The sequence below is a fragment of the Micropterus salmoides genome, unplaced genomic scaffold (assembly GCF_014851395.1).
Source record: "Micropterus salmoides isolate LMB-PRFRI ecotype aquatic unplaced genomic scaffold, ASM1485139v1 Ms_hic_scaffold_3923, whole genome shotgun sequence".
Taxonomy (NCBI): domain Eukaryota; kingdom Metazoa; phylum Chordata; class Actinopteri; order Centrarchiformes; family Centrarchidae; genus Micropterus; species Micropterus salmoides.
Genome location: NW_024043288.1, coordinates 17,715 through 30,667, shown reverse-complemented (window position 1 = coordinate 30,667; position 12,953 = coordinate 17,715). Strand labels below are relative to the sequence as shown.

The window sequence follows — 12,953 nt, the reverse complement described above, 5'->3', positions numbered from 1 at the left end:
TTTATGAGAGAACCTTCACTTTGCAAGGCTGCAACATCACACACGCGTCTGCCGTGTAATATGCACACACTGGAAAGTTATATTAGACTTTGCAATCAGATTTAGCAGTGAGCTCAACCCACAGTCACCATGATGCACCTCAGAGACTTTGTCGTGGATTGGAGCGATTTCTGATTTTTTTGTGACTTTAATTTCAGGGAATTTCCGAGTTTTGTTCTTGTAAATTTGACACTTTCATCTAGGATTTTTTTCTCGGTTATTAACCCCGACCCTGGCTCTGTATTTTTTGGACACGTAACTTCGTCAATCTAAATATGTGACAACACTCGGGAGAATTCAGTTATAGCCGACAGATGGGCTCCATCTCAGAAACGGTCCCGTTAATTAATTAAAATCTCTCTCTGAAATCCCAGTTCGGCTGCAGGGCTCGCTGTCTGAACGGAAATAACTTCATTTCAGCTGCAGCTCAGAGGAACAAGTCAGTATGAAATCTAAACATATTTGATCAAGTGGTGTAGATTAAGATCCTGCTTCTCATCAGTAACACTGAGTACAGATGTGGTGTGTAGTCCACGTGCAGGGTAACCTCGAGATAACCACCAACAAAACCTGCTGGGAGCACTTTAGAGATGCAGCGTCAATTGCCATGGCAACAGACCTCGGTTTACACGTGTCCACCTTTCGTAGTGAGGGTTTATCAGGACGTTACACCTGACGTGATGATGTTACTCCTGAAGTTACCTGGATAAGCCAGGTACCCCGCTTCGTGGTACAGGCCTCTGGGCCACCACAGTTTGCCAGCTCACACAGCCCCACTTGCTCTCTAATATTCATGCTACTCTGTGTTTATTAAATAAACCACTTCATCTTCGTCTCCAGTCTGCTTTTGAGTTCAAGCCAGATTCCTGAGCAGCGCTGCTCACCATCAAATTCCCCAAGAAGTCCCAGATTACATCAAATAGCATTAAAGCAGTCTAGAACAGAGCTTCAGTAGGTTTAATATCGAACACTGTGCATACATCACCCAGTACGATTTTAGTTTTTATCAGTGTTTGAAAAAAAGAATAGGTGCTGTGTGCCAGGCTGTCATTGGTGTAACCGCTGTAAACATAAATACTGCCTGACACTCCGTGTTGCTGTGTGACGGCTGCTCCTGCACTGCAGAGGAGAAGGATGAGGAGGGAATGAGAGTTCAGGGACCACGAAGATTTCCTGGCCTGTAATGATGACTTGCTATTATGCCGATCTAGACTTCCTAAAGCCGGTCATCCCGGGATCAGGATATCTGTTGTTGGGCTGTGCAGCCTTAGCAACACAGGAAGAGTTGTTTTCGACATGACGCCATTCGCCTCTAGAGCTCATTACCTCTTGCTTATTGTGTCACACTGACCTTATGAGCCTGATCCATTGACTGCTTCCTGTAGTCCAGCTCTTCATCCAGGTAACCTTTCTGTTTACTGAACAGATCCTAGAAAACAACACAGAGGTCAGAGGTCACTTACTGGGAATCAGTGCGGTAATGAGTGTGCTGGCAGCATCCCAACTAGTTTTCAGACTGCTGGGGTTAAACCTCTACACTTTGATCCAGGACCTGTCAGTAACTGAAGACCAGCCTCTAACCTTCAGGTCTTTAAAGAAGAATTAGTAAGAGTTGTGTCTTAGCATCTCTCCGCCCACATCAGTAACAGCAGTCTGTGTGAACTTTCTCACTCACTCCACTGAAACTGCGCTGCCTGAAGTGGGAACAGATCTTCTGCTTAACATGGATTCAGATTCTGGACCTCAGTGCGGTTTTGATACCACTGATCACAGCATACTCATACTGATCGTCTTGAAAACTGCTCTGGTGTCTCTGGCCTGGTTCTCACATTGTTAAAATCTTTCAGAAGGAAGTTTCTTGAATTATGCTTCATCAAAATGTTCTAATGTGAAATATAATTCATTTCCACTGTTACGCTGATGATACCTTTCTGTTGGTTCAATGTAAAAGTGGAACTTGTTCAACATTGTTTTTCTGTTTTCTGTGTGACTTGTTGAACAAGAAAAGACTTGATGAGAAATCCTCATCGAGCTCAGACATTTTTTAAAGTTCACAAAGTTTCCACATGTGAAGAACGAAAACACAGCGGAAACATCTTCCCATCTCTGCCTGACATTAATGTGTAATCTGTATATGATATCCCGAGACTGTCCTCGCCAAAAAGACGACAATAGAAGTTGGTTGTGCAGCATGTTATTGTCACGACGAGTGTATCCATTCCTGTTTTTCATTGCCTCTGTGTTCTTGCTTAGGTTTTGTTAATTGATCATTGCTTCCTTGTTCTCTGTTGTATTTAGTTACTTATATCCTTCTATATATTTGGTAGCTTTACTTCCTATTTTATTTTGTAATCACTGGTGTGGGTGTTTTTGTCCAGCTTTGGACAGCTAGCTTTCCTGTTTGCCGTGATTGCTTATGTGTATCACCTGTGACTGATTACTCTGCCTGCTTGTGTGCGTGATGTGTCCCAAATGTTGAGTGTTCTGCCTAGTGGTCTGTTTTCTCTGGATTCCCTTGTGTTGGCTTGCCCTGCCTTTGTTGGATTTACCCCTGTGTTTGGTCTACCTTGCCTTTTATTTGGACTGTTATCATAAATCATCAAATCGTAAATCATAAACAAAGGGTAAATAAACCTGTAAACTGAAAATAGTAAGAAAGTCCACATAAGGAGGCAGGATGGGGTGGTCGGATGGGTCAAACCCTGAACAGGAGAGCAGCGTCTGAGTCCCGTGTGAAGTAAATGTTGACTTATTATGAGTTTTAACTTAAATAGCGTGACTGACTTCCGTCACATGACTTCTGTAATTTACTTACTTTGACCCAAACCATGTTTTTCCTAAACCCAACCAAGTAGTTTTTGTTGTCTAAACCTAACCGATCTGTGACCATTTCACAACATTAACCTCATATTTACTGTCATGTGACATAACATAGTTGATGCACACGTGTCTTTTTGGGAGGCATGGATAAACAACCTATGTTGCTGTTTAGGTTGGAGGACTTGTTGGATATCCTACCTGGTTCAATACAAACTGGTGTTAATGAAGGTGTAGCAGAACATCGGTGGTTCACACCTGGAGGTGACCTGACCAATCAAAGGTGTTAGCAGGTGTATAACATCTATACAGTGTGACCACATTCTTCAGAAAATCATCCACCAGTTGAAAAGTCACCTGACTCTGCCACTTCCTGTTAGCTTATGCTGCTAACCTAAAGTGAATGGCAAGTCTTTCCTCTCAAAAAGTGATCTACAGGTGAATGATGCCTGTCCATGGCGTTGGTTTCCACACCTAGTGTGTGCCTTGGTCTCCATCTGACGGGAATACTTATTAAAGGTAAAATGACAAGGCATAAATGTCACAGAAGCCATCAGGCGGCAGCGTCTGGTGCAGATACAGTTCGTTTTTTACCTTCTCACTCTCAATGTCCAACATCTTCTGCTGCAGAGCCGACTTCGTCACCTCGATGGACTCCAACCACTGACAAGACAGACAGGTAGAGACAGACAGGATGAGACAGACAACAGTGTTAGAAAGTGTGGCAGGAAGTGACATCACTCATGTTCCATCCTCAACCGACAGCAACAGTGTTTTTCCACCTGTGGGCCAGACGCAGAACCAGAACCCTTCGTGGACCCCCATGCACAGGTGTTTAATGAGCCTTGCTTAGAGTGAAATGAGACTTATTGAAGTAAAAAGGCAGCTTCTAGACGTTCAGACGTTACCCAATCAGCAGTGACGCGCTCTTACGGCGTGTTTTAGCCTGATTCTTTCAGCTGCAGCGGCGGTGTGAATAAAACACTGTAGAAAAACCGGACTCAAAGCCGTGAGCAGGCTGACTGTCACATCTTAAAGTACCAGGCTTCAGATCTTCAGTCTCTGGAGGATGACATCAGTCTACAAAAGCACAGCGAAATAGCTTCGACATTTCTTGCAGCCAACAGGATAGGGGGGCCCGCCCTCCTGCGATCTCCCCCCAGTATGAAGTGAACTACCGTCGTGGTCCTGAAAACCTGGAGTTACCTGCTGACCTCACTTCCTGCTTCACAGTACAGACCACAGGTGGGTTTGTTACCTTCTCTGCCAGAGTGAGCACCGTCCTGGCATGGATCACCACCACCTGCTCCTCATTGGACAGATTCTGCAGGAAAAGAGGCAAACAATAACACGTCAACAACATATCAACTAAAAGACAACAAGACGTCAACACATCCACAATATGTAAATATGTCAAAAACATGTCAATAATGTATCAACTATATGACAACAACACATAAACAACACGTCGACAACACGTTAACAACATGACTACAACATATGAACTACATGACAACCGGACGTCAACATGTCAGCAATATGTAAATATGTCAGCAACATGTCAACCACATGATAACATGTCAAGAAGACGTCAACAAAATGTCAACTACTTGACCACAGGACATCAACATGTCAACAATATGTAAATATGTCAACAACATGTTAATAACATGACAACAACACATGAACTACATGACAACCAGACGTAAACACATCCACAACATGTACATGTCACCAACATGTCAAAACATTATAACATGTCAAGAAGATGTCCACATGTCAACAATATGTCAACAACATAATAACAACATGTCAACTACTTGACAACAGGACGTCAACACGTCAACAATATGTAAATATGTCAGCAACATGTCAACCACATGATAACATGTCAACAAGACGTCAACAAAATGACAAAATGTCAACTACATGACAACAAGACATCAACATGTCGGCAATATGTAAATATGTCAACAACATGTCAACTACATGACAACAGGATGTCAACAATATAAATATGCGAACAACATGTCAACTACATGACAACAAGACGTCAACATGTTAGCAATATGTAAATATGTCAGCAACATGTCAACCACATGATAACATGTCAACAAGACGACAACATGTCAACTACATGACAACAGGATGTCAACAATATGTAAATATGTCAGCAACACATAAACAACTTGTTCAGCAGTTCAACAATAACACGACAACAAGATCACAACAACTTGTGAACATGTAAATTACACATTAACTAAATCAATACTTAATACTTAAACATCATCCCAACAAGACGTCAACAACATTTCATCAACATGTAAATAACATGTTAACATGTCTCAAATACACAACAACATGATAACAACATGTAAACTACATGCCAACACGTGGAAATATCAGTTATTATTAATTCTGGCAGTTTTTCCGTCATGTTTTTAGTCACTTGTCATTAACAAGACAGTCAACATGTGACCCTGGTATTTACAGCAGCTGGAACTTCAGATTAGGTCCAAATAAACAATGACACAGAGAGATCTGCTGGTTCTGATGAAGAAGAAGAAATATAAGACACATACATGTACAAAATAAATTCAACATACACTTACGGCGTTATCTCCCAGAATATCCAGCTTCTTCATCAACTCACTGATCACAATCTCCTGAGGAACAAACAATAAACATCATCCAAGAAAACAAATGATTACTCTGGTGTGACACAGGTGTTTACAGGTGTGTTTGCAGGTGTTTACAGGTGTGTGTGCAGGTGTTTGCAGGTGTTTACAGGTGTGTGTGCAGGTGTTTGCAGGTGTTTACAGGTGTGTTTGCAGGTGTTTGCAGGTGTTTACAGGTGTGTTTGCAGGTGTTTGCAGGTGTTTACAGGTGTGTGTGCAGGTGTTTGCAGGTGTTTACAGGTGTGTTTGCAGGTGTTTGCAGGTGTTTGCAGGTGTTTGCAGGTATTTACAGGTGTGTTTGCAGGTGTTTGCAGGTGTTTACAGGTGTGTTTGCAGGTGTTTGCAGGTGTGTTTGCAGGTGTTTACAGGCGAGTTTGCAGGTGTTTACAGGTGTGTTTGCAGGTGTTTACAGGTGTTTACAGGTGTGTTTGCAGGTGTTTGCAGGTGTGTTTACAGGTGTGTTTGCAGGTGTTACTCAGGTGTGTTTGCAGGTTTGTTTACAGGTGTGTTTACAGGTGTGTGTGCAGGTGTTACTCAGGTGTGTTTGCAGGTGTTACTCAGGTGTGTTTGCAGGTGTTTACAGGCGAGTTTGCAGGTGTTTACAGGTGTTTACAGGTGTGTTTGCAGGTGTTTGCAGGTGTGTTTACAGGTGTGTTTGCAGGTGTTACTCAGGTGTGTTTGCAGGTTTGTTTACAGGTGTGTTTACAGGTGTGTGTGCAGGTGTTACTCAGGTGTGTTTGCAGGTGTTACTCAGGTGTGTGTGCAGGTGTTACTCAGGTGTGTTTGCAGGTGTTACTCAGGTGTGTTTGCAGGTTTGTTTACAGGTGTGTTTACAGGTGTGTGTGCAGGTGTTACTCAGGTGTGTTTGCAAGTGTTACTCAGGTGTGTTTGCAGGTGTTACTCAGGTGTGTTTGCAGGTGTGTTTACAGGTGTGTTTGCAGGTGTGTTTGCAGGTGTGTTTACAGGTGTGTTTACAGGTGTGTTTACAGGTGTGTTTACAGGTGTTACTCAGGTGTGTTTGCAGGTGTGTTTACAGGTGTGTGTGCAGGTGTTACTCAGGTGTGTTTGCAGGTGTGTTTACAGGTGTGTGTGCAGGTGTTACTCAGGTGTGTTTGCAGGTGTGTTTACAGGTGTGTGTGCAGGTGTTACTCAGGTGTGTTTGCAGGTGTAACTCAGGTCTGTTTGCAGGTCTGTTTGCAGGTGTGTTTACAGGTGTGTTTGCAGGTGTGTGTGCAGGTGTTACTCAGGTGTGTTTGCAGGTGTGTTTACAGGTGTGTGTGCAGGTGTTACTCAGGTGTGTTTGCAGGTGTGTTTACAGGTGTGTGTGCAGGTGTTACTCAGGTGTGTTTGCAGGTGTAACTCAGGTCTGTTTGCAGGTCTGTTTGCAGGTGTGTTTACAGGTGTGTTTGCAGGTGTGTGTGCAGGTGTTACTCAGGTGTGTTTGCAGGTGTTACTCAGGTGTGTTTGCAGGTGTGTTTACAGGTGTGTGTGCAGGTGTTACTCAGGTGTGTTTGCAGGTGTGTTTGCAGGTGTTACCCAGGTGTGTTTGCAGGTGTTACTCAGGTGTGTTTGCAGGTGTGTTTACAGGTGTGTGTGCAGGTGTGTGTGCAGGTGTTACTCAGGTGTGTTTGCAGGTGTGTTTGCAGGTGTGTTTGCAGGTGTTACTCAGGTGTGTTTGCAGGTGTGTTTACAGGTGTGTTTGCAGGTGTTACTAAGGTGTGTTTGCAGGTGTTACTAAGGTGTGTTGGGACTCACAGTGACTCCCTCTGCCTCGCAGTAGATCTGCAGAGGACTGAGTTCTTCTGGGAAGTGGAGTTGTTGGAAGTTGATGGCAGGTGAGCGTCGCTCCCTCTCCTGAACAGTAAACACGGTTTTCATACAAACGGAGAGTCAGCCTGACGGGCAGATTGTTGTTATTTGTGTTTGTTTATCTGTTTTTACCTCCAGCTCTAAGATTCGGAACTCCAGCAGCTCGTTCTGATCTTTGACGTCCTGGATGTCATTTTTCAGCCGCAGGTCTTCACCTTCCATCTGCTTTATCTACAGAATATTACAGATAGTCCCACACAAAGTCAATGCAATAATATCATACATACATTATTTAAAGAGTATTGGTGATGTCAAAAAATATATTTTGTTGACATAATATATTAATATTTCTGTTTCACCCCTGTGATTCTGCTTTGCCTTATTTCTTTTTAGGAGATGATCATGGTCTAATCCAGGCAACTCGGAAATTTATGACCTCCAACTACAAAAAGTATCGTGGAACATCACCTGAAGTCGGAGTTCCTACTTGTGAATTCGGAGAAAAAATAAAAAAATAGCACGACATCACTAGTAGCAGTTGAATATATTCACACAACAATGGCAGCTCCCGTGAAAGCACACATTGTAATGGTAAACCATAAACTAAAAGCTAACATTATATATTTGCATGTATTTAGATAAAAATAATGTAAATGCTCCGTATTGGTATAGCACCTTTCTAGTCTTTGCGACCACTCAAAGTGTTTTAACAGACATCTGCATTCACACACTGAGCCTAAGTGCTTCATTCACACGCATTCATTCACTGAACAGCCACCAGGGGCAATTCAGGGTTCGGTATTTTGAACAACAACAAGGGCGCTGCTGAGGGTGCAACTGTGTGCACCTGAGTTTGTCACGGTCAGCCAATTCCAACAGTGTGAAATGCAGCATAAGTCTTATAACTACAGCTCCCATGATGCTTTGAGGTCAGTGAGTGAATATTTTAATCTTAAGGACGCACACACCAGACTGTTCAGTCCAGACTCATGACCACACTCTGCGTTTATACTGAACGGTTTCAGAGTGGCGGTTCCGCCGACGTGAGATCTCACAGAATCTTGCGTGATCAAATGTGACTTCAGACAGAAACAAAGATGGAGGCAGACTGTCTTAGTCAGCTGGTTGACCTTGTGTGTGCTGTGTTTTGCACAGAAAAACAGAAAAAAGAGAATCAAACTGTGAACTCTGATGAGGCTGAGAAGAGGGACTCAGCAGGTTTAGACATTTTATAGCCCAGATATACGCCGGGGACGCTTCCCGCTCAGCTCGCTCTCATTGGCTGTTGTGGCTTTCTGATTGGAGGCTCCCCTAAAGCCTCATTCCCACTACGACCCCCTGACCCACTACACGATTTTCACCTCGATTCGCCGTTCGGAGACCTCGGCGACTGTCAGGCCGTGATCTGGGGTAAATCCATCCAGCCGTTATGTGTGAACTACTCAACGACGCGTCAAAATGGCTCCCCGACACATTTGTGACACATCGCCGACATCTGCCAGATATCTAGCACGCCAAATATCTGGAGGAGTAGGCCGACTGACATCCACATCCAGCCAATGAGAGCAGGCAGCTACTTCTTCTCTGCAAAACACTTTTTACTCCCCTGCAGCTCTCTGTAGCTCAGACGATCCCTGCTACCTGCGCGAGTTGATCCATCCTTTCACCCAGATTCTTTACAATAACAAACAACAGCTGTTTCTTATGTAGGCTCGCCTCATTTCCTCTTTCACATTTCACATGTTTTCATGTGACCAGCTGTCGGGTGACAGAGCCGCTGTCAGCTCAGGTAGTGTATGACCACCCGTCACCGATCAGTCACGTAATGTGAACGCCACAACGACTTCAAGACTCCCGTCACAAGACGGCGACTCGTGTAGTGTGAACAGCACGGCCACCGGCCAACGCTGAAAGTCGTGTAGTCTGCCGGAGCCTTAAGTCGGGGATCCAGTCTTCAGATTCTGTCTGTGAAGCCCTCACACTACAGGATCAATTTGGCTGATAATCTGTTCCGACCAGCCTTGGAACAGGAACGCCCTGCGATTGTCGGGAGGACAAAACAGAGCCAAAATCGTCCAACAACTGTGTTCAGACAACCATCAGGTACTGTGAGACTGAAGGACATTTAAACGTTTGTTCTGGATGGACATCAGAGACCTGGATATCCTCCGGATGTGGAAGTTATACTGAATCAATCAGCGTGTTTCATGTCTGTGAGTTCAGTGTCAAACACGCAAAACACAGAAATCAAAGTGCTTCACCTTCTCCACCAGCTCCTGGTTCCTCTGGTATAACGCCTGCTTCTCCTCCACCCACTTCACATCCTGAGAGAGAGACAGGTGGACAGACAGGCAGCTGTGTCAGCACTCTGTGTTACCCTCAGCTCAGAGCTCCAACAGACCTGCTCTACGTTCTACGTTCTACATCAAAGGTGTTCAGTCATGTTCCACAGAGAGCTACCGACTGCATGTTTCTATTTCAACAGATCACCTTTATGTCACAGATAAACCCCACCCCTCTACCAGATCAGCCACGGCTCCAGGCTATGATTGGTTCCACTCTTTATGGAACATGACTGCTTGCGCTATTTGACGTTCTACTGTTGGTTCTACCTCTGGCTCGCTCTCATTGGTTTCTGCCCCTCTGATCAGCATGAAGACACACCTCTTTTCTCCAGGAGTCTACCCTGGAACCAATCAGAACGCAGATAATATTCTCACCAGGTCTATGGACCAATCATATCGTTTGTTTACAGACTTTATCCTCCATTCAGAAAAAACTCTCCTCCTCTGTCAGCTGTTTTATTCTTTAATGTTCTGTTTCTAATCGTTTATGGAAACACTATGATCTTTATCAGAGAGTGTGTTACCAGTCCTTGTTGTTTCAGAGCCGACTCCAGATCAGCAACTCTGGTTTCATATCGACTGATTTCACTCAGCAACTGTTCTCGGGTCTGAAACACAGGGAACAGAACCATTGACCTGTTAGTGCCTCGCTTCATCACAGAGAACAGAACCCTGGTTCTATTGCTGCCTGGCTCAGATTGCTGGGTCACCTTGATCTCCTTCTCAGCGTCGTAGTGTCCTCCGCTCGTCTCCGTCAGCAGAGCGTACGCTCGCTGCAGTGCCTGATACTCCTGAGTCAGCTGACGGTAACGAAGCTCCGCCTCCTCACGCACACACACCTGAAACACACAAACCAGTCAGACCAGTAACAGAACCATTTATATTAGAAACAGAACCATTCAGACCAGGAACAGAACCATTCAGACCAGTAACAGAACCATTCATATCAGCAACAGAACCATTCATATCAGCAACAGAACCATTCAGACCAGGAACAGAACCATTTATATTAGAAACAGAACCATTCAGACCAGGAACAGAACCATTCATATCAGCAACAGAACCATTCATATCAGCAACAGAACCATTCAGACCAGGAACAGAACCATTCATATCAGCAACAGAACCATTCAGACCAGGAACAGAACCATTGGGACCAGTAACAGAACCATTCATATCAGTAACAGAACCATTCAGACCAGGAACAGAACCATTGGGACCAGTAACAGAACCATTCATATCAGTAACAGAACCATTTATATCAGTAACAGAACAATTCAGACCATTAACAGAACTGTTCAGACCAATGACAGAACCATTCAGACCAGGAACAAAACCATTCAGACCAGTAACAGAACCATTCTGACCAGGAACAGAACCATTCACACCAGGAACAGAACCATTCATATCAGTAACAGAACCATTTAGACCAGGAACAGAACCATTCAGACCAGGAACAGAACCACTGGGACCAGGAACAGAACCATTCATATCAGTAACAGAACCATTTAGACCAGGAACAGAACCATTCAGACCAGAAACAGAACCATTCATATCAGTAACAGAACCATTTAGACCAGGAACAGAACCATTCAGACCAGAAACAGAACCATTTAGACCAGGAACAGAACCATTCAGACCAGAAACAGAACCATTCATATCAGTAACAGAACCATTTAGACCAGGAACAGAACCATTGGGACCAGGAACAGAACCATTCATATCAGTAACAGAACCATTCAGACCAGGAACAGAACCATTCATATCAGTAACAGAACCATTAGACCAGGAACAGAACCACTGGGACCAGGAACAGAACCATTCAGACCAGAAACAGAACCATTCATATCAGTAACAGAACCATTTAGACCAGGAACAGAACCATTCCGCTTGTGGTGATGTTTGGTCCGGCTGGTCTGGTTGTCTGGACGGGATTGCCATGGCCAGTGATTGTCTCTAGGTCCGCTGCACTCGCCTGAACAAGGTCTCCAAAACCCTGTGTGTGTGTGTGTGTGTGTGTGTGTGTGTGTGTGTGTGTGTGTGTGTGTGTACCTCCTCTGGTTCCGTATCTGGAGTTCTGTCGGTGTGAAATGACAAAGACGATCCATCAGAGTCCACCGATGCTTCTTCATCATAACCATAAAACGTCTCCACGACCTGCACACACACACACACACACTGTGGTGTTTATGTAATTCAGACAGCAGCTGGTTCTTGTGAGTGAACAAGAGAACAGAGAACTCACTTACATCAGCAGCATAGTTCATAATGTACATAATGAGTACATAATCTGACTTACACAAAAACACACCAGCTTTGTAAAACTTTCAAATGTTAGTATACTGTTAATATAATACTTACACTGAACAAATTCTAAAGGCAACACTTTTGGAGTGGACTTTTATTGTGGCCAGCGTAAGGACTTTTATTGTGGCCAGCGTAAGGACTTTTATTGTGGCCAGCGTAAGGACTTTTATTGTGGCCAGCGTAAGGCACACCTGTGCAGTATCCACGCTGTCTGATCATCTTGATATGCCACACCTGTGAGGTGGATGGATTATCTCGGCAAAGGAGAAGTGCTCACTAACACAGATTGTTGACAGATTTGTGAAGAATATTTGAGAGAAATAGGCCTTTTGTGTACAAAGAGAAAGTCTTCGATCTTTGAGTTCAGCTCATGATGAATGGGGGCAAAAACAAAAGTGTTTCCTTTATAATTTTTTTCAGTGTATATAATGTTACCATATTCAATATAATTCTATATACTGTATAGTTTACCACTAGTATTGGCTTGATATTAATTCCAGTTCCAGCAGTTTAATTTTGTGGGTTGTTTTCATTCATTACATCCCAGAACATTGGTCTAATAATCACAATCATTCATGCAGAACAATTACGTTAGGTTGTAGTCTTTACTTGCACACTGTGCTCATAAATAATCTTTCCAGTTATTTTAGGGGCATATGTGCGTGAAATACTCTGAGGAGCCCTGCATCATCCAGCCTAGACCCCTCGTGCTGCTGTTCTTCTTCTTCTTGTTTTATTGGTGGCCGTTGTAAGGTGCGTTCGAGATGACTGCAGCTGACTTCTGCCGACTTGATAGTGAAATGTGAGCTGCAGGCGACTGTTGGAATAAAAATGGCGCCGTCACATTCTACCTGCATGAGCTAACTGTGAGTTGAAATTAATGACTGATCTTGTGTCATTTGCAAAGAAAAACACAGCGAGATCGGGAAAAAGCTTGGTTCCAAATTTGTGCAGCCAG

General features: G+C 43.9%; 1 protein-coding gene across 1 annotated transcript in view; it reads right to left on the bottom strand.

The window, feature by feature from the left end:
- Positions 1-12,953, bottom strand: part of LOC119885097 (janus kinase and microtubule-interacting protein 3-like) — a 33,540-nt gene that overhangs the window by 5,753 nt on the left and 14,834 nt on the right. Inside the window, 10 exon segments of the mRNA XM_038695338.1 lie at positions 1,391-1,468; positions 3,451-3,519; positions 4,115-4,180; positions 5,469-5,522; positions 7,290-7,388; positions 7,476-7,574; positions 9,605-9,667; positions 10,213-10,296; positions 10,399-10,527; positions 11,741-11,845. Coding sequence (XP_038551266.1) covers positions 1,391-1,468; positions 3,451-3,519; positions 4,115-4,180; positions 5,469-5,522; positions 7,290-7,388; positions 7,476-7,574; positions 9,605-9,667; positions 10,213-10,296; positions 10,399-10,527; positions 11,741-11,845 — 846 coding nt within the window.